Source organism: Brassica rapa, chromosome A09, assembly GCF_000309985.2.
Source record: "Brassica rapa cultivar Chiifu-401-42 chromosome A09, CAAS_Brap_v3.01, whole genome shotgun sequence".
Lineage (NCBI taxonomy): Eukaryota > Viridiplantae > Streptophyta > Magnoliopsida > Brassicales > Brassicaceae > Brassica > Brassica rapa.
In genome coordinates this window covers 40,076,954-40,101,073 of record NC_024803.2, presented here as the reverse complement: position 1 = coordinate 40,101,073, position 24,120 = coordinate 40,076,954, and the positions used below count along the sequence as shown (strand labels likewise).

General features: G+C 39.8%; 4 protein-coding genes and 1 pseudogene across 5 annotated transcripts; 1 reads left to right on the top strand and 4 right to left on the bottom strand.

Moving 5' to 3' along the window:
• Nucleotides 1–1,643: 1,643 nt before the first annotated feature.
• Nucleotides 1,644–3,987, bottom strand: LOC117127837. The gene is made up of 3 exons (XM_033278538.1): nucleotides 3,097–3,987; nucleotides 1,936–2,703; nucleotides 1,644–1,856 (listed from the first exon to the last, which is right to left on the bottom strand). Exons 1-3 carry the CDS (start codon nucleotides 3,985–3,987, stop codon nucleotides 1,644–1,646), a joined length of 1,872 nt encoding a protein of 623 aa, XP_033134429.1.
• A 1,332-nt stretch (nucleotides 3,988–5,319) lies between these two features.
• LOC103842545 lies at nucleotides 5,320–6,551 on the bottom strand. The gene has a single exon (XM_009119177.3). It carries the CDS (start codon nucleotides 5,981–5,983, stop codon nucleotides 5,465–5,467), a length of 519 nt encoding a protein of 172 aa, XP_009117425.3. The 5' UTR covers nucleotides 5,984–6,551; the 3' UTR covers nucleotides 5,320–5,464.
• A 4,748-nt stretch (nucleotides 6,552–11,299) lies between these two features.
• On the bottom strand, nucleotides 11,300–13,826 carry LOC108869903 (annotated as a pseudogene).
• Nucleotides 13,827–14,725: 899 nt separating this feature from the next.
• Nucleotides 14,726–16,678, bottom strand: LOC103842543 (NADP-dependent D-sorbitol-6-phosphate dehydrogenase). Its single transcript, XM_009119176.3, has 6 exons — nucleotides 16,431–16,678; nucleotides 16,033–16,127; nucleotides 15,817–15,934; nucleotides 15,618–15,750; nucleotides 15,279–15,498; nucleotides 14,726–15,183 (listed from the first exon to the last, which is right to left on the bottom strand). Exons 1-6 carry the CDS (start codon nucleotides 16,561–16,563, stop codon nucleotides 14,953–14,955), a joined length of 930 nt encoding a protein of 309 aa, XP_009117424.1. The 5' UTR covers nucleotides 16,564–16,678; the 3' UTR covers nucleotides 14,726–14,952.
• Nucleotides 16,679–16,776: 98 nt separating this feature from the next.
• Nucleotides 16,777–23,617, top strand: LOC103842542 (ubiquitin recognition factor in ER-associated degradation protein 1). Of its 2 annotated transcripts, none has more exons than XM_009119175.3 (10): nucleotides 16,777–16,848; nucleotides 21,658–21,703; nucleotides 21,785–21,862; nucleotides 22,035–22,059; nucleotides 22,169–22,201; nucleotides 22,304–22,425; nucleotides 22,515–22,645; nucleotides 22,732–22,955; nucleotides 23,048–23,301; nucleotides 23,404–23,617. In XM_009119175.3, exons 2-10 carry the CDS (start codon nucleotides 21,701–21,703, stop codon nucleotides 23,500–23,502), a joined length of 969 nt encoding a protein of 322 aa, XP_009117423.1. In that variant the 5' UTR covers nucleotides 16,777–16,848; nucleotides 21,658–21,700; the 3' UTR covers nucleotides 23,503–23,617. The 2 variants fall into 2 exon arrangements, with proteins under 2 accessions (XP_009117423.1, XP_009117422.1); XM_009119174.3 differs by having other exon boundaries at nucleotides 23,045–23,301.
• The last annotated feature ends 503 nt before the right edge of the window (nucleotides 23,618–24,120 follow it).

Here is a 24,120-nt window from a genome sequence, read left to right as displayed (position 1 = left end):
TAGAATTGTAATTCCTTTTTATACCACCATTCTACCAATCAGATTTGTCCATGACTTACATTGTCAATGACTGCATTAATTAACACTAAATAAGACAAAAAAATACTTAATGTAGAAAACTTAATAGAGTGTATAATGAATTCCAGAATACTACATGTCACAGGAAAAACCTTTAGGTGGTATTATTCAATCTTGTATTTTAATAGAGTTTAAATCTAAGTAAAATTCACCGTTAGTCAAATGATTCTAAACTTTATTTTAAATATAGTGTTATTAAATATGGTATTTATAAATCTAGTAAAAATGAGGTGTTATTCAACAAATGATTTAAATCCAATTTTTAAAATCTAGTGTTATTCAACTTCAAAAGATTTTAAAAATAATTATTTAAAATTAATTTCAAATAATTTGTGGTGAATTCTCATGAACAAATAATTGAAATCAAAATCCAAGGTACACTCCAGAAATTTTAGAATTCATTAGCTAAAAACTATGTTTAAATTTAAAATTTTAATTGATTACAATTGAGAATTGATTATAAACCACCTATTGAATAACACCCCCTTATACTTCCAAAAAGAGATTTAAGTTTTTTTTTTGTAAATTACATTTAAAAAGAGCTTAGTGGGTGTTATTGGTTATATATGTTGAAATCAACTCTATCAGATTTAAAATAGGGTAGATTTTAAATTTTACCCTATTTTATTTTTTTGATTCATTTTACAATCTAAGATTATGATTTATTTAGATATGTTTCATTTTGACTCAAATATTTTACACATAAAGTTGTATTCAAATCCATTGAAAATATTTTAAGTCAAAGGAATTGATTTTTTTTATAAAACATGAATAACACAAGATTTAAAATCTTGGATTTAAATCTTAAATTGAATAACAATAGATTTTAAATTATTTTAGTGAAAAGATTGTAAATACTAGAACCAATAACACTAGATTTCATAATTTCTTAACAAAAAAAAATTAAATATAACAACCAATAACACAAGATTTTGATAAAAGATTTAAAATCAATCATCGAATAACACTACATTATAAAACCCAAATGAATTAGAGACAATTGGGCCTATATACCCCATCCTTAAGGGAATTAAGTAAATACCCGATTGAAAGAACAACTAGTTCGGCCCGTACGTTTTTGCGTGTCCCTTCCCCAAAATACCCCTACCGTATGCAAAGTCGAGGCAAAAAGGTGAACAGGGATCGATTCGGCGTGATCTTCTGAAGTACAAAGAGCAGATACGCTTCTGACATATATTTACGGCCATTATCCGCCTGAAATGCAAATTGTTTTTCTTTTTTGTGCACAGTAGCAGCGGAAAACAAGGATTGTCTAACGGAAATCTCCTTGTATCGTATAATGGCTGGATTTAAAGGTTATCCCCAAATCTTTAAGGTTATCGTTGGTGTATTTAATGGAGTCCTGGAGAAACATAAATGTGAAGCAGACCTGATAGAGAGAGAACGAAACCTGTTAGAGTAAGATTGCTGCCGTTGCGAAGATTCTTCAACAGTAGTCGTTATCCCTTGTGTTTGAGGTAACTTTTTTTGGTTTTTGTTAGTCAGCATTAAATTTCTTACTTGTTGCGCATCCACTTAGGTCATAACCTACAACTAGATTGTGACTAGATGAGATAACTGACCTCTTTCTCGTGTGGGCTACCATCTTCGTCAACAGGAGACAGATGATGGTGGATGAAATTTGTATTCTGTCCAGGCTGAGGGGTAGTGAGATCAGTGTCAGTGGGAGAGTGGGCAGCGTCTTCCAAAGTTTTGACGCCTTCAGCGACGGGTCCTACAGCAATGTGGATAGATGGCTGGTTGTTTGCAGGAGCCACCTACAGATGGATAGAAGCGAAAATGTGATTGGCTATTTGTGTGTACATAAATGTTTTAAAAGTACAACAAGGAACGTACCTCGCTGTCATCCAAAACGCCACCGACATCGGTAATGACCATGTTTATAAGATTGTCGAGCTGTATTGGTTCCCCGACCTTCTCAGCCTGTAGTGGTTCCCCGACCTTCTCAGCCTGTTTTGGTATCACGGTAGCGAGGTCGACAAGTGGTTGTTCGGTGGAGTTATGGAGAGATGTAGGCACATATGTTGTGGTGGTTTGTCCTTCGCTTCTTATTGCATCGGCAGTTAGTAATGAAGCTCCCGCCGATGTACAGCCCCTTCCATTCTGCGCTTGATCGACAGCGCCACCATTTTCATCACTCGCAACCCCCGCGCTCGGGTTAGGCTTGCCTAATAAACCAATAATACTCTGAATAACAGCCCCCTGCATGTTTAGGACTTCAGCTTTGATCAGTTTAGCCAGGCGCTCCTCCAGTTTGTCGCCTAACTTGTAAACGGCATCCTCAATCTTAGGGGTTACAATGCGACCAACAAGGTTAGCCATGTGGCTGACGTCATAAGCTTCCCCAATCTCTCCTTCTGGTGAGTCCGCCTGGTTCTCCCTCTCTTTGTTGTCCTTCTGTTCCTTTTCTTTTAGTTTCTTCTCAGATCTCATGCGTGCCAGATCAGAAGCCGATAAGCCCCCACTGAACATTGCCTTGGTTAGCACGTGACCTTGTTCAATTGATCGTACAAGATTATCAACTGTTACATCGTCGACCTCATCTTCCCACGTCAGTTCTTCCGCTGTATGGGTTCCGTCCACAAGCATGGAGGTAACTTCAACCTACGGTAAGTAAGACGAGAGGAGTAAATTAAGAAAACCATAAGAGAAACACATGTTAGTTCACAGACACAAGTGTGACATGTTGTACATTAATCTCCAGTATAGGGAACTGTTATTATAAACGGACGTTCATGTCGTTATGGCATAAAAGAAAAAGGTAGTTGAAATGAATTATGTTAACATCTATCAGAATAGTTAACGCAGAAAATGGAAACGTGGTCGCTAATCAATAAGTTCCAACCATGTATAATGTTTGCTAATAGCACTTGTTAACACGTTAAATAAAATTTAGTAGTTATCCCTATACATAAGCGGTAATGAAAACTGTTAGTGCGTACATATTGAGTGTGAGCTCTAACATCTTACCTAGCATTCTTCGTGCAGGTCTCTAACATGTGCGGGATTGACACAATATCGAACACTCGCAGGGGGTGCATTGGGGGGCTTGCTCATTTCAACTTTATCAGCAAGCGATTCGCTATCCCCCGAATCTGAGTCGCTGTCAGAGTCAATCACAACAACAGGCTCGACAGGGGTGACTACCTCTTTTATCTGAGGAACAGCCGCCATGAATACGAGTTGGATCGCATCCACAAAACCAGGTAAGGCGACGCTGGACTGAGCAAGCGACATCTCGTCTTTTTTTTTAATTCCGGTAACAAGCATCTCAAAGGTGACTCTCCCCCACGGATATTTAAGAAATTCATCAAAATCACGTATCATCTCCACATGCTCAGTGATGATCCGAGGAGAGTGAGAAGTCGGTAGTAGAACACAGGAAGTGAACGCCAAACATGCATACTTGAGTCGCATCTCTCGGTCCTTAACTTTCCTCTTCTTCAGCATCTCTATGGCGGTGTCCACGGCGCAGAACTTGAGAGATCCAAAAAGTTCACCCCAGTAGAGCTTCTCGTTGATAGGATTCTTCTTCCTCTTTATGTTTTTCTTCGGGATCTTCCTGCAGTTAAGGCCTGTGACATGAGCGAACTCGTGCAGAGACATCCTAATCGGCGTCCCGGCAAATAGAAACCATATCTCATACTTCTTCTTCACTCGGAGAATTCGCACAATGACAAACTGGCCAAAACTACCGGAAAAAGACGGGTTTTCTGCCTGTGAAATGATTTTCCCAAACGTCGTCTTCCGCATGAAATCTACCTCCTCCGGTTCTAGTGCGTCTAGAATGGACTCGATTCTTTTCGGTTTGTGATAAGTGTTAACTCTCTCCCCAACAGGTTCTTCACCGGCTGCAAACATCCGCTCTGGTAGTTGCGTGAGTTCCATGGTTTCGATCTCTGAAATCTCAGATAATGGTTTCTACAGAGACAGAAGTTAATTTATGGACAACTAAAAGGGTATAGATCTAGTTCTCTAGAATATATCGGCGTGGATTAAAATTGGGAAATAAGAGACTTTTCGCTTGCCCTTTAATGTCTTTCTTCTTCTAATATTTTTTATATTTTATTCTTTTAAATAAACGAGTTCCGATGACAATTAGATACATGGCGTGTAATACTCTGATCTGTAGAAAGCCACTGACATTGTGAGCAGTGTATCCCATAGGGTGAGACGGTGGGCTGTAGGGGCATAGTGGTATTAAAAAAAAAGGAAAGCGTAGGGTGATAGTCGTTTAATTTCGGCAAAAACGGTGTATATACGTCCTAATATCTCAATGAATTAACTTGAAATCTTTTTTTAGGTCAAACAAAGAGCTAATGGGATAAAACTGTCATATAGTGAGCCATTGTTAATATAGTGAACCATTTTTAGTCGAATAATTTAGAGCTAAATACTCTCTCCGTTTAGATTTAGATGACGTTTTAGAAGTTTTTTTTTTCCAATATATCTGACGTTTTTCAAAAAACTAGGTAAGATATAATAATAATAATTTTATTTACTCTTTATATTATTAACATATTCAACTCTTCTAGTCTTTAGTTAATTATGAATGAGGATGCTAAAGGAATTTTGCAGTGTTTATTGTTTTATGTGAAAAAGGCAAAACGTTATATATAAAAATACGGAGGGAGTACTAGTTTAGCAATATCGAATGTATCATTTAAATAGTTATCATTCATAAATTTTATCCGGAATTGTAACTCTACTAATAAAGTTTTTTTCTAAAATGTTAGGTTCGAGTTTCAGTAGCCACGAACAAAATATTTAACAATAGAATATTGTTTCTATCCCTAAGAAATTATGAATTTTGGTCTAGAATTTATTGAATTAAAAAACGATACAAACTCGCAATATCGGAAATGATATGCTCTCAGTGTTTAGCTTGTTACCGCTTGTTTAAAATAATTTTACCGTATAGTTTAATGTTATGTACGTGCGCATAGGCCCAAACTCCAAGGGTCCAGTCAACTGGGGATTTTTTTTCTTTAATCCTATCTAATCATTTTCAAATAGAATCCAGTCCTCTCGCAACTAATCGTTGAAAATGAACTTTTCGAAATCGCCGCACGTGTGCGGATTGTTGAGACATTGACGCGGCACATGGAACCCACACATATGCAACCTCGTTGATTGGACTCGTCATGACACGTGACAATATTCATGAACTTTACGATTTCGAGACACTCGTAATGCAAAAACAGAACAGAAGAGAAAAAGTCTACTAAATTCGATTTTTCTGAGGATCATTGAAAAAAAATGTCAAAGAAAACTTCAGACATGTTTATTATTATGATTATTAGATTCCTGGATCAATCTGATAACTAAAAGTTAAACAACATTAGTTTTTTTTTCATTTTTGTCTTTAACGAGTACGACATGATCTTACTTTGCCATGAGAAGGGAATGAAACGGCGCGTTTTAGAGTTTTCTCGTCTCTGTTCATCTTCCTTTCATCAGAATCAACTACAACAGCTAAACTCCGGCAACTGTTTTTCTCCGTTTCTTCAGTTTTCTGCGCCTCATCAGCACAAGGGTCTTTGGCTGCTGCTGCTGCGACTGAGTCTACAATCTGACTGGATGAGCCGCGGCTAGAGCAAGAGATGGCCATGAGGATACGGAGACCAATCAAGAGGAGAAGAGGAAGACAGATCAAGAACAATGCGTAGTAGATGATCCACGTGAATCCTGTGTGGCTCCTGCCGTGAAATAACCATTCAAAGGCTAAGGCAATTCCTGATGTGAACGTAGCTGAGCTGCTCATCACCAAAACTTTGACGATCGCCAGGTTTGGAATCTCCAAGAATGCTCTCGTTTTGGCGAACCACCCCATCTCTGCCGTTTCCACCTGCTTCTCAGTGCCTTTCTCCTGACCCCTCTCCATTTTCAGATAGTTTTTAAAAAAAGAATTAGACCACTAGTGAGTGAAGGGTACACGTTAAATACAATTTTGATTTTTTTACTTTTAAAAAGCTAGAAGATTCTGTAATCTTACTGTTAGAAGATTTTTACTCCGAAAATTAACCTCTTTTAAGTCAAAAACAAATATTTCTCTTACTCTTCGTCTATGTTACATGAAATCGAAAGCGGACACGTGAGAGCAAAATCATATAGAAACGTAAAATCAAGATTTTTAATAAAATTAAGTAACAGATACGTATTAGATTTGTATATCTAATATATATAAGGCTTTTAAATAAAAATATATGATTCAAAATAAAAAAAATTACTTGTTCATTTTTAATAATTGTATTCCATTTAGTTGACTTACTAACATATTAGTCTTACAAAAAACATTATCAAATTAATTAATTTTAGTAGTTCACAAATATCTGTCACAATATTATTGAATATATATGCAAAGTTTTTTATAAAAGAATTGTTATACATAAAGATAATTTATAATATTAATTTTCATATCTACATGTTTTGTATTTTCTATATTTTAATACTATTAATTTTGCATTTTATATAAAACAAAAACATAATTTTATATTTTTTACTTATTCATGACATTGATTTTTTTATTTTAAATGGAAGATTGATTCCTAAACAGAAGCACTATTGTGAAGATCCCTAAGCTCAATCCACTCCTTAGACTCAATCGCTTAACTACTTTGTTGTTGATCGGATTCGTTTGTGTGAAAGAAGAGATTAGAAACGATAAAGGAAAGAGACACAAGAATCTTGTTTACCCGGTGTTCACCTCCCTCCTCCAAATCGGAGAAGGAGCTATACTCACCGGGGCTGGGCTCTGCCAGCAATCCACTAGAGTAACTCAAACTTGAGCTCTCATCGGTTTACAATGGTGCTCTCTCTATCTAGCTCTGCGATCTGTTACAACAGACTCATCAAGATCGACTTACGAGAGCAAGAGGAGGAAGACGACTTTATCTTAATCGTTTACAAAGACTACACACACGTGCAACACATGTGACTTGGTTATTACCTAAACCGGCTAAACCAACTTCCTCACTCTTTGGTTAAGCATACCAAGAGATAATTGCTGATTAAGGACATAAACCTTCACAATCTCCACCTTGTCCTTCATCAGCTTCTTGTTCTAGTGGATAACCTCGGATTCAACCTCCGAATCTAGGAGCTAACCCGCTGAACTTCTCTGCAACGTTTCTGCAGATTCTCTGCATCTTCTTGCAGTTTTCTCCTGCATCCTCCTGCAGCCTTCTCTGAGAAACAGACCTCCCAGCTTCATCTCTTCCTGAATAAAACTCATCCAGCTTCATAACTCCCTGAATAACACTCATTCAGCTTCATATCTTCTAAGCAAACTTGCTCAATCTGAGCTTCACCACTCAACGCTAACGCTTTCTTGAAATTTCTCCTAGCGTCCCTTAAGTATCAGTCTTGATACAATCCTGAAGATTTCCTCGATGCTTCTTCTTAGAGTCTCTGAACCGATCCTCTGTGCTTCAGTAACTTCAGCCTCCAAACCAATGAATCAGACTTGATGTACTCACTGAACTCTAGCTGTGACATGAACCACACCACCATCTTGAGCTATTAAAATTCTCAAGTCTTCTTAGGTTGCAAACAAGAGTTATACAACCTTGAGTTGTACTAAACTTCTTCACTGATTCTCCTTTGGCACTCTCCATAACTTGAACCTTAGATGACCACTCAACAACACCACCGAGATGAAACCATAAGCTCCACCTTTAACTGTTGCTGCAACTGAAGATCACCAACTGTATTGCCAAAACCTGTGAATCCAATACCATCTTGAAACTTCTTGAAGAACTGAATCACCTCTGCCTCTGCTTGAACGTACTGGACTTGAACATTACCCTACACCGCTGCTGTTGATAGCAGGACACGCCGCCTAACTCAACTCGGATAAGAAGACTTTCGATGTAGATAATCTCTGCTCAACTCTGTTCAAACTGATCTGCATCAATAAATCTTCAACCAACAAATCTAACCACTTGCTGCCTTCTTTAACTCTGTCTCAAACTCACAAAATCGCAATACCCCTGAGACACTTCTTCTGATGTTTCAGTGACCTGCAACGCCCTTTACCCGCCTGCAAAATTCACCAATCTCTGTACTTGCATCTCTGATTCTTCCAGACTTCACTGCAATCTCTATCTGTCCATCAGCTTCATTGTGCCATGCTTCTGATCTTTATACCTTCACTTGATTTACCTCAAGCGCCTTTACTGAGAAGATTACCCCAAGCCTTCTTATGATGCACTTACACAACTCAGATTTCCTTTGTAGTTGTCCTTACTACAAGCAAAACAATCTCTGACTTTTACTGAAATAATACCCTTGAGACAACCTTATAATTCTTTGCTCTTTGTCTCCTTCAGTTTCTGTCTTCAGAAAATTGTACAGACCACTTCTTTGGTCCCTTATACTTGAGCCGCTTTAGTCTATACGACTTGATCACTTTCTGAAGCAGCTCCACCTTGAACTAAGTATCATGTTGTTCTGTAAAACCTGCAAAACAAACTTTAGTTCTACTGCAGAATTTATTTACCACTACCTGCCTTGACGTCTCTGGACTGACGACTCTGTAGCATTCCTCTGATGAACACATATTGACGGACTGAATGATTACACACTCCACAATATCCAATAACCACTGAACCCATCTGCATATACCCTCGGTTGAAATTTTAATCTGATGATGAGAACTGTCTGCACTTGACTCTTTGTACATCTTACCATACTGAATCAACCAGAATCTTCATAACTCTTGCAAACTGATTACTATATCCTCAAAACCATTCTCCAACTGAAGCAACCTGTGAGACCTTCTGAATAAACCAAGCTCCCACTGGAGCCAAAAAAACACCTGCTGGTGTGCACTACAAACCATGTAGTAACAAGACTCCACCTGAAGCAAAACCCATTCAGACTTCACTTTTGATTCTCACACTTAGCTTCAATTCTCAGAACTTGAACTTCTGCACTTTAGCTTTGAAACCCATGTATATCACAATTTTTGAACCACTGATTATTGCTTGATATTATCCCTCAGACTTGATGATACACACGTCCTCTTAACTGCAGCCACTTCAAATTTATCTCTTTTTACCAAAAGACCCGACAGAAACCTTGCTTTGCGTTAATGCTTCACTCAACTGTACCAGCTTTGAATGTTCTGACAATTATTTCCTTGAGTGATAGTATCTGTGATAATCCCTGACATCTTGACTCTCCTTGCTGAACCTTCTGATGAACCCACTCAGAACTTGAAGTCTCTGAAATCTTCTTTACAAAATTCTTCATCTCCTTTTGCAGAAATAATGATCTCCCTTGTAAACAATACTGCAAACAACTCCAGATGAATATCCTGTGACTTCTCCTTGCTGTCTTGAGTCTTTATATCATATCACTTTATAACCAGCCAAGCTTCCTTTTACTTGACTCATGAAATAGTGTCAAGCTTCAAACCAGAAACCATACTCACGCCAACTGGTTTCTTTTACCACTGATTTTAGTATCAGCTTAGCACCATGAATCTTGTCCTTATACCTTGACATTCATCTCCTCATGGCCTGTGAGAACTCCACCCTTGAGTGACTCTTCCTAGATGCACTGCCATCATTTATCTCCAGCCACACCTTAGGAATAGTCACCTTATTCCCATAAACGAGAACCTGTCCCTGCAAACTACTTGTTGCAGTCTTCGCTCAGATTTCTTCAGCTTCTGAAACTTATTCTCATGATCCTTTCTGTGTTCTTGTGTAGACTGTGGCTGACACTTTAAGCTCTTCATGTAACAATTTCTTCATGATTCCTACCCTGAGAGCTCACCATCTTACTGCACCACCTCTTGTGACAGTACTCAGTTCATATGTTGCTTAACAGACCTATACGACAGCAACTTCAGCGCACGTATATCTGACTTCTTGAACCCATGCTGAAACCTCTAAGGCAGCCTGCCTCAGACACTTTCTTCTTACAACCAGAAGCTTCGCATAAACCCAATGATCCTGATCTTTACTCTTGTGACTGAAACCTCTGAAAACTTAACCTCAAATCTTAACCATTAACCTGAAACCTTTGATCCTCCTAAGATTTCACAACCCAACAATCTGCAGAAAACCTTTGCTTCATAACAGCTCATATACTCTTCTTCTCAAAATCACAGAGCTTTAACCATTTCTTATATATTCCAGAATCTTCATCTTGAACATCTTACTTGTCTTGACTGAGCTTGAACACCAAACTGATATCAAACCTTTACCAAACAGATTTGATCAAGGTACATCCGGATTTGTACCTCAACCCTGACTTAAAACTGATAAAGCCTGTAGATAATCTTATGTTCCACCAAGGTCTTCCTCCACTCTGATTTTAAAGAACCATCCATGAGCATCCAGAAACAATAACATATGTCATCACAGTAACTCTGTGATTGCAGCAGATGTAGTCTTGAGATTTCAACAAGCTTTCAATCAAACATCAGTCTTCTTCTTCAGCCTCATCATGTATGTACGTTGTAACAGCTTCCTTCTTCAACCTGATACTGCTTGCTTTAACCTCTGATCATTGTTTCTCTGTACTTGAGCCATCATTATAAAATCTGCAAGCTCCACATTCTTCTCCCAATAACACAGACTCTTCATAACCCAGAGAATAGAGATTTAACTTATCCATGATTTCACAATCTTGAAATCATCTTGATCCGATGAATTATTCATCACAAGCTTGACGTCTTTCAACGTTTATGACATTGACGAGAGCACCCAAGATCTTCATCTTCATACCCCTATCTTGTATCTTCGCAACTTTCAGAAAGATCGTCTCCGACGTTTCTGTTGCAGTCTCGATAATCCGATAAACCAAGATCCTTCGTTCTTTCTTGTAGGTTCTGCATCCGCTGAAATTAACAAGAGAACCTGACATCGTCTTCTGCCTTCTTCCATCTCGCGACGTCGTCGCAACTCCTCTGATTCGATTGATACGAAGTTGCGATGCTTCCATAAACCAGAATCCTCCGATTCTTGAATAACGACGTCTCCTGATAATCCTTCTCGATTCTTCCTCCTTCTGGTCCGCGATGTCTTCGTCTTCCTCGGATTGAATAACCTCAGCTCTGATACCAATTTGTGAAGATCCCTAAGCTCAATCCACTCCTTAGACTCAATCGCTTAACTACTTTGTTGTTGATCGGATTCGTTTGTGTGAAAGAAGAGATTAGAAACGATAAAGGAAAGAGACACAAGAATCTTGTTTACCCGGTGTTCACCTCCCTCCTCCAAATCGGAGAAGGAGCTATACTCACCGGGGCTGGGCTCTGCCAGCAATCCACTAGAGTAACTCAAACTTGAGCTCTCATCGGTTTACAATGGTGCTCTCTCTATCTAGCTCTGCGATCTGTTACAACAGACTCATCAAGATCGACTTACGAGAGCAAGAGGAGGAAGACGACTTTATCTTAATCGTTTACAAAGACTACACACACGTGCAACACATGTGACTTGGTTATTACCTAAACCGGCTAAACCAACTTCCTCACTCTTTGGTTAAGCATACCAAGAGATAATTGCTGATTAAGGACATAAACCTTCACAACTATGGAAAAAGAGACGACAAACAACTAGACTTGGTTATTAACAACACACGAGAGAACACTGGAGGCTAGCTAATTGATAGTGATGTAGCGGTTAGTCCCGTGCCTAGCCCAATAGTCTTTTAGATCAACAAGACACCACAGATCATATCCTTTCTGCTACTAAACAGCTTAGTAATCTTGAGAACACGTTCCCGCTCATTTTCCTCCCTCCTACCCTAGAAAGCCTCTTGTTTGGCATCTGCGGTAATGGGTGTTGCGACAAGGTGGTTGCGCAGCAAGACAATTATGTAACACTGATGTGCATGTGCACACAAGCACTTGCATTGTCTTCCTCTCATCGAAGTTTAAACCAACGTCGTTATAGTCCCAATCTGTTTTACAATTTCTTTATCTTCATCACCCAGTTTCTTGCCTTTTGGTATGTTCTCCTTCTTCTTTTTGGTCACCTTCTTCTTCTTCTTGTTGGTTGTTGAAAGAGGGAAGAGGCAACAAGTTTGTGGGTTTCACCATCACCCCCCCTCACAGCATTTCCCTCCTGACAAAGCAAAGTTGAGACTGTTTACATGGTGTTGAAGCGCACAAATGCGTTGTCCCTCTCTATGAGAGCTTTGTCTCTTTCGGTCAAAGCTTTGTCTCGTTGCAGAAGAGCTTCGTCCCGAGCTGCTAGGGATTCCTTTTTAGCAAAGAGAGCTTGGTCTCTTTCGAGTACAAGGATGGACATAATCTTCTTGTTCATGACCAAGGCTAGAAGAAGAGAGAAGCTCAATACTTAGAGCATCCACAATGGTGAACCCCATTGTGGAGTCCTTAGGAATAAATTATAAATTTTTTTTTTTTTTTTTTTTGAATAGTTAAGGATTCTTGTGAAAGGAGAGTGTACAATGGTGAATCCGAATTTGGAATCCTTCGGAATAAAAAAATAATTTTTTTTTTGTTTCGTGAAATGTAATTTTTATATATTAAACTCTTAAATAGAATAACTAACATAAAATAGTAGAAATAAACTTTAATAATAATAATTAAACATATAAATATAACAATTTAAAATAAAAACAATAATTAAACATAAAGATAGAAAAATTCCTAAATAAAAACATTATTAAATATAAAAATTGCACATAAGAGTTTATAAGATGATTGAATATTAAAACACTAATTAAACATAAAGATACATTAATTGAACATTAAGATACAATAATTAAACATAATCAAGGGCACCACTTTTGGTCATGCCTCAGCTCCCTCCAGCAGTGATCCATGGTGAACTTGGAGTCGGTTGTTTTGAAGAATATTTCCAACGCCGCCTTCATCACATCAAAGTAACACCCATTTGCAAAGTACTAAAACATTTAAAACAATCATATCAAAGGCGGTAGGAAGGTAGAAACCAAACAACTAGCATTTATGCGCAAGCACAATCAATACAAGCACAATCAATACTAACTTGCATTCATTACTAAAGCAAATCAATTCTAAAGCATTTCGATACAAATCATTTCATACAGAAGAGAGTAGGAATCGTACCTTAATTATAAAGACACTCTTGACCTTTAGTAGTTGATCTGCTTTACTTCTTGGAAGCTCTTCCTGCATAACCATTAAATCACACAGTCAAAAGTTTTTAAAAAATGTCATCAAGAAACAAGGAAATAGCACAAGAGAGATACTTACCACTCAGGTACATAGCAGCCAAACCCATGAATACTATTGCGGCCACCATTACACAAACTGCCAATGCAAACACAATTGTATTCTCTGATTTCTTCTTCACCTCACACACCGTCTTCTGTAGCTTAAGCATCTTCTGGTCACACTCAAAAGCTTGATCCTTGAGCTGTCTGACATGTCTCTGAACCTCACTCAGCTCCTCCGTTAAAGCCACATCCCACCATTTCCATATGTGGCAGCCACCATCATCGACATTGGGGCACGAGAAGTATCTTCGGTATGGATCCTTAGCTGTGTAAGAGCATTTGACAACAGGCTGAGCACCACAGTAGCAAGCCGTAGGGATTCCATCATCAGCCTCTGGTTGGGGTGGGAACTGATCCGGCTCGGCATTGCAGTAGGGACTCTCAGCTTCATCCGCGTACATCTTGGCTTCAGCTTCAAGAAGGGAGCTCATGTCTATAGAGTTTGATGATGAAGAAGGCTGAGAGTAGCTGTAATCTTGGCCCATTTGGTTAACCTGAGACAAATGATGAACGAAGATAGTTAAAAACAACAATAACTTAAACCGATAACAACATATGGTTTCAATAACAAGAACATAGTTACAGCAACAAAATGAAGGAAGCAAACAACATATGGATTTAAAAAAATGACGAACCGATTGAAAGCGAATACATATCAACCTAAAAGGTTATGAAACCGTTGACAAAAAAAAAAAATCCCGTTTGATACGAAATTCATTTTGAAACCGGGGACGGAGAAATAAGATAATATCCGCTTTCGATTGAAACACAAATCTTGTCAAAACCCTTTCTATACACGCCCATACAGGATCTAAACCCCAAATCGATTTAACCCCAAATTTTTGGAAAACCCTAATTTCAATCATAAACCCAAATCGATTCGAACCCGTTCCCGAACCCTTAAAGGAGAGGAAACAAGTTGAAACCTAGGCTAAATCGAACAAACATACAGGTTTAACCTTTGATTTACCTTCGTGAAGACGATCGCTTTCAATCCCCCAAATATCGTCTTTCCTCGAGGTCTCGTTTTTTTTTTTCAATTTCGGTCGAGAATGACCAATTTTTTTAAACCAAAACCAAAAACAAACTGAGCCAATCCCACTCAGCTGTTGCCACGTAGCTAAGGATCAACTCCTTAAACTCCTTCCCGACGGACCAATCCTTAGGAATATTAACATAATTATTATTATTATATTACGACTAACCTATGTACTTGTGCTAAGGATTGCTTGTGAACCCCCGTTACGGACGCTCTTACTTACTCTTGTCATTTACTAAAGTACCCTTCATCTCTAATTCCAGCCAATAACAAACATCAAGGGCACAGCCAATAACAAACATCAAGGGCACTTTCGCCTTTTTCATCTTTCTGTGTAGACTACACTATTTCAAAAGGATCCTTCATTGTGTGTATAACAAGAAAAACTGACACTCTTTTTTCATCTTCAGCATAAAATGTGAGTGATACTAAAACCATAACTTGTTCAACATACGAGTTTAAATAACCATTGAGAATGTCCCACAGGTGAAGAAGCTACGACTTAGCTTCTTCTCTTATTCATAATAGATTCATGAGAGACAAGAGCACGGTGATCAAATTCATTCATTCATTCAAGCGTAGAGATCAATCCCCCAAAACTTGGCCGGTTGGTTCGTACGGTACTTTCTGTCCATGCTCTTGATCACTTCCATGTCCTCTTTCGCCAGTTCGAAATCGAAAACCTTAAAATTCTCTTCCAACCTCTCAGGCTTCGATGTCTTTGGTATCACCACTGTGTTCCTCTGTATCCCCCACCTCAGCACCACCTGTGCCACTGTCTTTTTGTACTTCTCCGCCACTTCCTGTCAACAACAACAAGAAGGATTCTTCAGACAACAGTCAAAGTGTTCAATCTTTTTAACTGTTTCAATCCAAACAAATAATAAGCTGGCCTTACTTTGAGAGCTGGGTCATCGAGACATGACACGGTACCAAACCACTCTGCATTAGCCGTGGCACCTCCCAGAGGAGTATGAGCTGTGACACAGATACCATGCTTTTGGCAGAATTTCACAAGAGAGTCGCGTTGGAAGTAAGGATGTGTCTCTATCTGATTCACTGCAGGCTTGATCTTGGAGTAAGCCAAGCAATCTCTCGTTAGAAACACGTCATAGTTACTGCAACCAAATGAAATCAGCAACCAAAACAAAAGGCGTAGATAAGATATTGTGAGACCATTGTATTTAATAATTAAGAAAAAGAAGTATCTAGATGATTTTCTTCTAGCCTCCTATACCTGATTCCAATGCTGCGGACCAGACCCATAGAAACAAGCTTTTCCATGTCATGCCATGTAGTTTCAAGAGAAATGGTGGTATCTATGTCCAACACTCCATCATCGCCCAAAGCACTGTCGGTGGTTCCAACTCCTGCAAAAGCACATATGGATTAGTCTATCTACTTGAGACAGAGTTATCAGGAAGAGATGTTGTTACCAGTGTGCTTAGTTGCAACAGGGAAATGAACGAGGTAAAGGTCGAGATAATCAAGTTGAAGTTTCTTGAGACTGTCCTTGCACGCCTCAATAACATGGCCATGGTCTGAGTTCCATAGCTGCAAAAAAAAAAACAAAGAAAGATCAGAGCTCAAGAGTTATCTCATTTCTCATCTTTTAAGATTAAAGATAAGTAGAATGAGGGTGGGGGTGGGACCTTGGTTGTAACGAAGAGATCCTCTCTCTTAACTAAACCTTCCTTGAATGCTTCCGAGAGAGCCTCACCAACTTCAGCTTCGTTCTTATAATCAGCTGTGCCCAAGTAAAATCATACATAATAAGACGCAACAGAAGAAAGCTACTCCTATTAATCACAAAGAAAACTTAAACCTGTGAGCTTTCTATATAACAAAAAAAAGTAAAAATAAAACAATTAGATCATTCTCAGGAGGATTCACTTCAAATTAAAAAATTAACAAAGCTCAAATCTTTAGACATTTTCCGAATTAAAAATTCCAGCTTTGGAAAAACCCATTACTCTAATTCACATCTCCAGACGAACCCCCAAGCAACAGCACAAAAGATCTGAGAGAGAAAGAGTAAGAGAGAGAGTACCAGCACAGTCGAGGTGGCGGTAGCCGATCTTGATGGAGTTGATGACGAGGTCTCGAATCCCTTCCTTCTCCATTCTCCACACTCCTAAGCCGACGATCGGCATCTTGTAGCCACTGTTCAGGGTTATCTCCATTTTCTTCTTCCTGATAGGGTGAGTATCTGGTGAGATTGAGAGTTGTCACTCGAGTGTTTCTGGTAACGCACACGTTGTTTAGATCTTAAAAAAAAGATGATGATCAATCGTGAGAGTTTAATGGGCCAGCTAATTACTCATCCTTAATGGGCTAGCTAATATCATATGGTTAGGCCCAATTGAAATACGCAACGTTTGGTATAAAAGATAAACACTGTTTCCAAGTTTACTTTGCTTCGGTGTTGGGTTCATCAATTGTTCTCTCTCTCTTTATCTCTCTCTCAGGTAATTCTCCAATCTGTAGCTCAATCGATCGATATCCCTAGTTTTCATCTGATAATCTCAAAAGCTAGCTTTCGATTCTGCTTTTGTGTTTGTATCGCTCTTATACCTACCAAATAGCTTATTTGTTGTGATTGGATTCTTCAGATTTGGGGTGAGTAATATAAGAATTGGTCACTTAGTTAGGTTTATAAGGATCTTAATCTTCGTGGGTAAGGTTGGATTGTGCGAATTCTAGATCATTCTTCGAATCTAGGTTTTGATAGAATATGCCAAAGCATATCTCCTATATGCTAGGAACTGTCTAACGATCTTGTTACGATCTTGTTGTATTTAAACATTACGTCTTGTACATTATTGATCAAGGGAAATACAATCACTTACATGGTATCAGAGCTTATGAGCTTCTGAGACCTTCTCTTCTTCTTCTTCTTATTTCTTCTTCCTTCTTTCTTTCTCTAAAGTCATTTCAATGGCGGACCAACCCAACAATGGTGCTGAACGTGCGTTTGGGGTTACGAATATCAAACATCATATCCCTCTAATTTTGGATTTCGAAGATCATAATTATGATGCTTGGCGTGAGCTTTTCCTCACACACTGTCTCGCATTCGATGTCCTCGGACACTTCGACGGCACGGCTCTTCCAGAAAATGACGACGACACTCCTTGGAAAAAGAGGGACGGTCTGGTTAAGCTGTGGCTATACGGAACTCTAACCCAACCTCTGTTTCGTACGACTTTCCAAACTGGCGGGTCAGCTCGGGACATATGGTTGCGCATCGAGAACCAATTCAGAAACAACAAAGAGGCTAGGGTAATCCAACTCGATCACGATCTACGCACCACAGAAATTGGAGATCGCTCCATTCATGACTACTCTCAAGCCTTGAAGTCACTCGCCGATCTCTTGTCAAACCTTGATGCGCCTGTGGCTGATCGAACACTTGTCATGTACCTCCTTAACGGCCTGAATGAAAAATATGATAACATCATCAATGTTATCAAACACAAGGAACCACTACCAACGTTTGACTCTGCCAAGTACATGCTACTCAATGAGGAAACGAGACTGAAGAAAGGCAACAAAACACCAGCGACATCAGACAATGCATCTTCCTCGACGGTTCTCACGGTCTCTACTGAAAAGCCACAGCCTCAACGCTTCAACAATGGAAACAAAAGACAAAGCAACAGAGGTCGCGGTCGCGGACGAAACAATCAACAACGCCCTTGGAACAACAACTGGAACAATAATTGGAACAACAACTGGAATCCAGCGTGGCCAATGCCCTACATGTCTGGACCAATGATGCAGTGGCCCAACTACCCCACGCCCTGGACACAACAGCCAGCTAGAGGAATCCTTGGACCGGCTCCACAACGTCCTCCTCAGGCTCTTCTGACTGATGCTCAATACCAGCCGACTACTGACTTCGCACACGCCTTCAACACCATGACATTGGCGGATCCAGGTGCGGCCAATTGGTATATGGACTCAGGGGCAACGGCTCATTTAGCATCGACGTCAGGTATATTAAATTCTGTTCTTAAAAACTGCACCGGAACAACGGTCATGGTTGGTAACGGTTCACGTATCCCTATATCCTCCTCTGGTTCTGCTTGCTTATCATCTTCTTCTCGTCCGTTATCTTTACAAAATGTGCTTGTTGCTCCTAACATTATTAAAAATCTTATCTCTGTTCGTCGGTTTACTAATGACAATTGGTGTTCTGTTGAATTTGACCCCTTTGGTTTTTCTATAAAGGATCTCAACACCAAGAAGATTCTGCTCCGCAGTAACAGCTCGGGGGAGCTCTATTCTGTGCCTTGCAAAATCAATAAACCGGCGTCCTCTCATCAAGCTCTCGTTGTTGCATCTCCTTCTCTATGGCATAAAAGGCTTGGTCATGTCAACAACGCTTCTCTTCGCACCTTAATCTCAAATAATTCTATTTCTTGTAATAAAAACAAGCTTCCTCGTTGTTGTGAGGCTTGTCAAATGGGTAAACACTTGAAACTTCCATTCTTTGATTCGAATAAAACTGTTTCTTCTCCTTTTGAATTGGTGCATTCAGACTTATGGACGTCACCAATTACAAGCAACAGTGGCATTCGATATTATGTGCTTTTCTTGGATCATTACTCTCATTTTTTGTGGGTCTATCCTTTAAGGAAAAAATCTGAAGTGTTTTCAAAGTTTACTCACTTCTCTGCCTTTGTTAAAACGCAGTTTCACTCTTCCATCAGATCTTTTCAATGCGATAATGGTGGCGAGTATAACAATACCAACTTTCAAAACTTCTTCTCCTCCAATGGTATTGTGGTCCGATTTTCGTGTCCTCACACTTCTCAACAGAACGGACGTTCCGAGAGAATGATACGAACTATCAATAACACTATCAGGACCCTTCTCTTTCAAGCTCGCCTCCCACCATCATATTGGGTGGAAGCTCTTCATACTGCGGTTCATCTTTTAAATATTCTCCCTTCCTCCTCTATTCAAAACAAAGTGCCATACACCACTCTATACCAAAAAGAGCCCTCCTACCTTCATCTCAAAACCTTCGGTTGCTTATGTTTCCCAAACTTAAACCATTCTAAGCTTCACAAACTTGCGGCTAGATCAACCCCATGTCTCTTCCTTGGATATCCCACAAACCACAAAGGTTACCGCTGCCTTGATCTCAAAACAAGGAAAATAATCATATCACGCCATGTGGTATTTGATGAGTCTATCTTTCCCTTAGCCGAAACTCAACCCATTCTAAATACTCACCCGTATGTTTTTCTTGACACCACTTCTGAGCCATCTCAAATGTTCAAAAACATTCTTCAGAAACCTATGTTCACGGCTCCTTCTATCCAAACGGCAACCTCTCTTCCTGCTCCTCTGATTTTCCCTCCTCCAGCTCCTCAACGTCACCATATGACCACTAGGAGTAGGGATGGCACGCGAAAACAGAGAACTGTTCTCAACTTAAACACTTCCACTGTCTCACCAATTCCAACCAGTCACTTAAAAGCTCTAAGGGATCCTAATTGGAACCCTTCCATGACTGTTGAATACGATGCTTTGATTAAGAATAAGACATTTAATCTTGTTCGTCGCCCACCTGATGCTAACATAGTGCGTTCAATGTGGCTATATAAGCATAAAACTGATGCAGATGGACAGGTTCGCCGTCACAAATCAAGACTGGTGGCTAATGGAAAGTCTCAGGAACATGGCCTAGACTATGATGAAACATTTAGCCCAGTTGTGAAGCCGGTAACTATACGTGCGGTGCTTCATCTTGCTCTGCAGAGATCATGGGAGGTTCACCATTTAGACGTAAAGAACGCATTTCTACACGGATCTCTTGACAAACCGGTGTATATGCATCAGCCTCCTGGCATGGTAGACGATACCAAGCCGCATCATGTGTGTAAGCTGGAGAAAGCTATCTATGGTTTAAAACAAGCTCCCCGTGCTTGGAATGCTCGCTTCTCTTCCTTCATCGAACGCCTTGGATTCCGAAAGAGCTCCAGTGACACCTCCTTGTTCACATATACTAAAGGAACAGACGAAGCCTTCATCCTACTGTACGTCGACGACATTCTTCTTACCACCTCTTCGGCGCAACTACGAGAACTTATCACGTCCCTGCTTAAGAAAGAATTCGAGATGTCAGACGAAGGGAAACTCAAGTTCTTCTTGGGTGTCAAAGTAGACTACAACACCAAAGGTATGCTACTAACGCAGACTGCGTATGCAAAAGAAATTTTGCAGCGTGCTCAAATGCAAGACTGTAAACCAGTAACCACTCCAGTTGACTTGAACTCCAAACTTTCACAAGAAGGAGGCGAAAAAATAGACGACCCGACCTTATATCGCAGTCTAGCAGGTGCCTTGCAGTACCTGACCCTAACTCGGCCTGATATCCAGTATGCTGTGCATCAACTATGCTTGTTCATGCATGATCCTCGAGCCACTCATCTAACTGCATTAAAACGGGTCCTGCGCTACCTTCAGGGAACTTTATCTGAGGGGTTACAGCTCTTCAAATCCGGCTCCAACGCACTGACTGCCTACACAGACGCTGACTGGGCAGGCTGTCCAGACACACGCCGTTCAACCTCAGGCTATTGCATCTACCTCGGAGACAATCTCATATCTTGGTCCTCGAAACGCCAACCAACGGTTTCGAGATCAAGTTCAGAAGCAGAGTACAAGGGAGTGGCCAATGTAGTAGCTGAAACGTGTTGGATAAGAAATCTACTTCTTGAACTGAAATGCCCGCTCAACACAGCCACGCTAGTCTACTGCGATAACATTAGTGCAGTGTACCTCTCCACCAATCCAGTGAAGCATCAACGAACAAAGCATGTGGAAATTGATATTCACTTTGTGCGTGAGAAAGTCAATATGGGGCAAGTACGCGTTCTTCATGTTCCGTCTTCATCTCAGTACGCAGACATATTCACTAAAGCTCTCCCTTCATCTCTCTTCAACGAATTCAAACACAGTCTATCCGTTCGAGCGCCAAACGATTAGACTGAGGGGGAGTGATAGAATATGCCAAAGCATATCTCCTATATGCTAGGAACTGTCTAACGATCTTGTTACGATCTTGTTGTATTTAAACATTACGTCTTGTACATTATTGATCAAGGGAAATACAATCACTTACAGGTTTTCTTATGATTCGAATTAGTGAAAAGCCTTAACTTTATGAAGGCCCTTGTTCTCCTTTCCCTAAATTTATGTAAAGGATTATGCTTTTGGATCTCTCAGTGGTTCTTATATAAGTGACGTTTCTTTTTGGCTAGGTTGAAAGTTGGGTGTCTGCGTTATTTATCTACCTCCTACACTATGGTAAGTGCCTTTTTGAACCTGTTTTATCCACAAAGGTTTCTCTTTTAACCTTCAATCAATAATCAGTTTAACATAATGCAGTTTTTCGACGGATACCATTACCATGGAACCTCCTTTGAGCAGACTTACCGGTGCTATCCTGCATCTTTTATCGACAAGGTTTTTTTATCACATCTCTCTCTACTTTCCGTTTGATAAGTTAATCTGAGAGTGTGCGGTGTTATGTTGAAACCGTAGTCGTCTGAGTGAATTCATAACAACGCTGAGTTTGAAATTTTGAATTGTGATTGCTTGAGTTCCTAATTTCTGCTACCTTTTCTCTCTTTTGCAGCCCCAAATTGAAAGTGGTGACAAGAGTAAGACTTTTTTTTTCTTTTTTTCATGTCTGTTTCCAGTCAATTGCTGTTACTTTTTATATTATTCATGTTTGAAGTTTGACTGTGTGTCTGTTAAAATCTATTTCAGTTATAATGCCACCATCAGCACTTGACCGTCTCGGTATGCCAATACGCTCTCTCTCTCTCTCTCTCTCTCTCTCTCTCTCTTTAGGAGTTTGTTTTACTAATTATCAGAGTACTAATGTTGGGGGGAACTTTACAGCCTCTTTGCATATTGACTACCCCATGCTGTTTGAGCTTCGTAATGCTGGAATCGAACGTGTTTCACACTGTGGAGTCCTCGAGTTCATCGCTGAAGAAGGCATGATTTACATGCCATATTGGGTAAGTTATCAGTTTCCTCGTTGGATTGTCAATTGAAACACTCTTTGATCATGAGGCCTGATTGTTTTGCTACTTTGATGCGTTACCAGATGATGCAGAATCTGCTGCTGCAAGAAGGAGACATTGTGAAAGTCAGAAACGTCACTCTTCCAAAGGGAACCTATGTTAAGCTACAGCCGCACACCACGGACTTCCTGGATATATCTAATCCGAAAGCCATGTGAGTCCCTCATCTACTTTGTCTTGTTGATTCTTGCTTTGGATAGTGTACTTTCTTGTGCTGACGAAAGAATGAAACCTTTGCAGCTTGGAGACTGCTTTGAGGAATTACTCATGCCTAACCACTGGGGATAGCATTATGGTTCCATACAACAATAAGAAGTACTTTATAGATATAGTTGAAACAAAGCCTGCTAATGGAATCAGCATCATAGAGACAGACTGTGAGGTTGATTTTGCGCCTCCCCTTGATTACAAGGAGCCTGAACGTCCCAAAACAGCACCTGCTGCAGCTAAGGGTCCGGCTAAAGGTATGTATCTATTGGACATGGAATCATCACTCATCAGATTGAGTTATTATTAGCTTCATGGTTTTTTTTTTTTTTTTTTTCAAATTCAGCAGAGGAAGTTGTGCCTGAACCTGAACCAAAGTTCAACCCTTTCACTGGATCTGGAAGACGGTTAGATGGGAGACCTCTTTCGTATGAGCCGCCAGCTGCATCTGCTTCCTCCTCCTCTAGCTCAAAAGATAAACAGCCTGCTGTTGCTAATGGGAATGGACAGGCTTCTGTAGCGAGTAGTAGCTCTGCTCGACAGGCTCAAGGAAAGCTTGTGTTTGGGGGAAACGCAAACCGTGCTCCAAAAGAAGCTCCAAAGGTAGTCTTTTCAAACTTTGTGATAATTGAGAATAGCTGCAATGGGACTGAGAGACAAAATACAAATGAATGGTTGTTCTCTTAATTTTGTTTTTTCTTTCAGGTTGGAGCTGGAAAAGAGACGAAACCAGAGGAAGAGGAGAAGAAAGAAGAGCCTAAGTTCCAAGCTTTCACTGGGAAGAAGTATTCGTTGAGGGGTTGATCAGTCTCTGCTCAGTTTATTTTTATGATCGTCTCATGTTGTGTACTATAACTATTCGTTGTACTTCGAATCAAACAAGGAAAAACGAATAATTTAATAAATTTATTGCTTGATATGTCGCAGGGTCTGTGATTTGGAAACTAAATCAAGTCATGTCTTCTTTCTCTGAGTTTTTTTCTGTACAAATTTGTGATCTCTGATATTGTCTTTGCTGTGACCAAATCTTATGGTATAGCGATGGATGCTCACATTATTGCATAATGGCTCTGAGTGCATCTTTTACATATTCGTACTTGAATTCAAAGCCAAGCTCTTTGGCTCTTACAGGTAAGACCTGTCCTTCAAGAACCACAGTGGCAGCTGCCTAGCTGCTGACACATCTCCCCAAGCCTGACCGGGTTTGGCGCAGTCCCATTTGTTACTCCTGCAAAGACCAACACCAAGAGCATTCTGCTTTAGCTTTTGACCTTGTCTAGTTTAGCAATATTAGCACATGTTATGTATGCTGTTATCTTGATAGGATGGTTTAGTGAGGGCCTCGTAGATTAGATTCACCAAGTCATCCACGTGAATCTATCGTGTGTTCTGATTTGATCGTTAACAGTGAGTGGTGGAGGG

What these genes read in the sequence shown, in the direction of transcription:
- LOC117127837 (XM_033278538.1), bottom strand. Translation starts at nt 3,987, where the DNA reads ATGGAACTCACGCAACTACCAGAGCGGATGTTTGCAGCCGGTGAAGAA. An exon ending in ATTGTGTCAATCCCGCACAT is followed by an intron (nt 2,704 to 3,096) that starts GTTAGAGACCTG and finishes TACTTACCGTAG; the next exon opens with GTTGAAGTTACCTCCATGCT. An exon ending in GCGTTTTGGATGACAGCGAG is followed by an intron (nt 1,857 to 1,935) that starts GTACGTTCCTTG and finishes ATCCATCTGTAG; the next exon opens with GTGGCTCCTGCAAACAACCA.
- LOC103842545 (XM_009119177.3), bottom strand. Translation starts at nt 5,983, where the DNA reads ATGGAGAGGGGTCAGGAGAAAGGCACTGAGAAGCAGGTGGAAACGGCA.
- LOC103842543 (XM_009119176.3), bottom strand. Translation starts at nt 16,563, where the DNA reads ATGGAGATAACCCTGAACAGTGGCTACAAGATGCCGATCGTCGGCTTA. An exon ending in CCGCCACCTCGACTGTGCTG is followed by an intron (nt 16,128 to 16,430) that starts GTACTCTCTCTC and finishes ACTTGGGCACAG; the next exon opens with CTGATTATAAGAACGAAGCT. An exon ending in TCGATGACCCAGCTCTCAAA is followed by an intron (nt 15,184 to 15,278) that starts GTAAGGCCAGCT and finishes TGTTGTTGACAG; the next exon opens with GAAGTGGCGGAGAAGTACAA.
- LOC103842542 (XM_009119174.3), top strand. An exon ending in TGATTTACATGCCATATTGG is followed by an intron (nt 22,426 to 22,514) that starts GTAAGTTATCAG and finishes ATGCGTTACCAG; the next exon opens with ATGATGCAGAATCTGCTGCT. An exon ending in ATATCTAATCCGAAAGCCAT is followed by an intron (nt 22,646 to 22,731) that starts GTGAGTCCCTCA and finishes AAACCTTTGCAG; the next exon opens with CTTGGAGACTGCTTTGAGGA.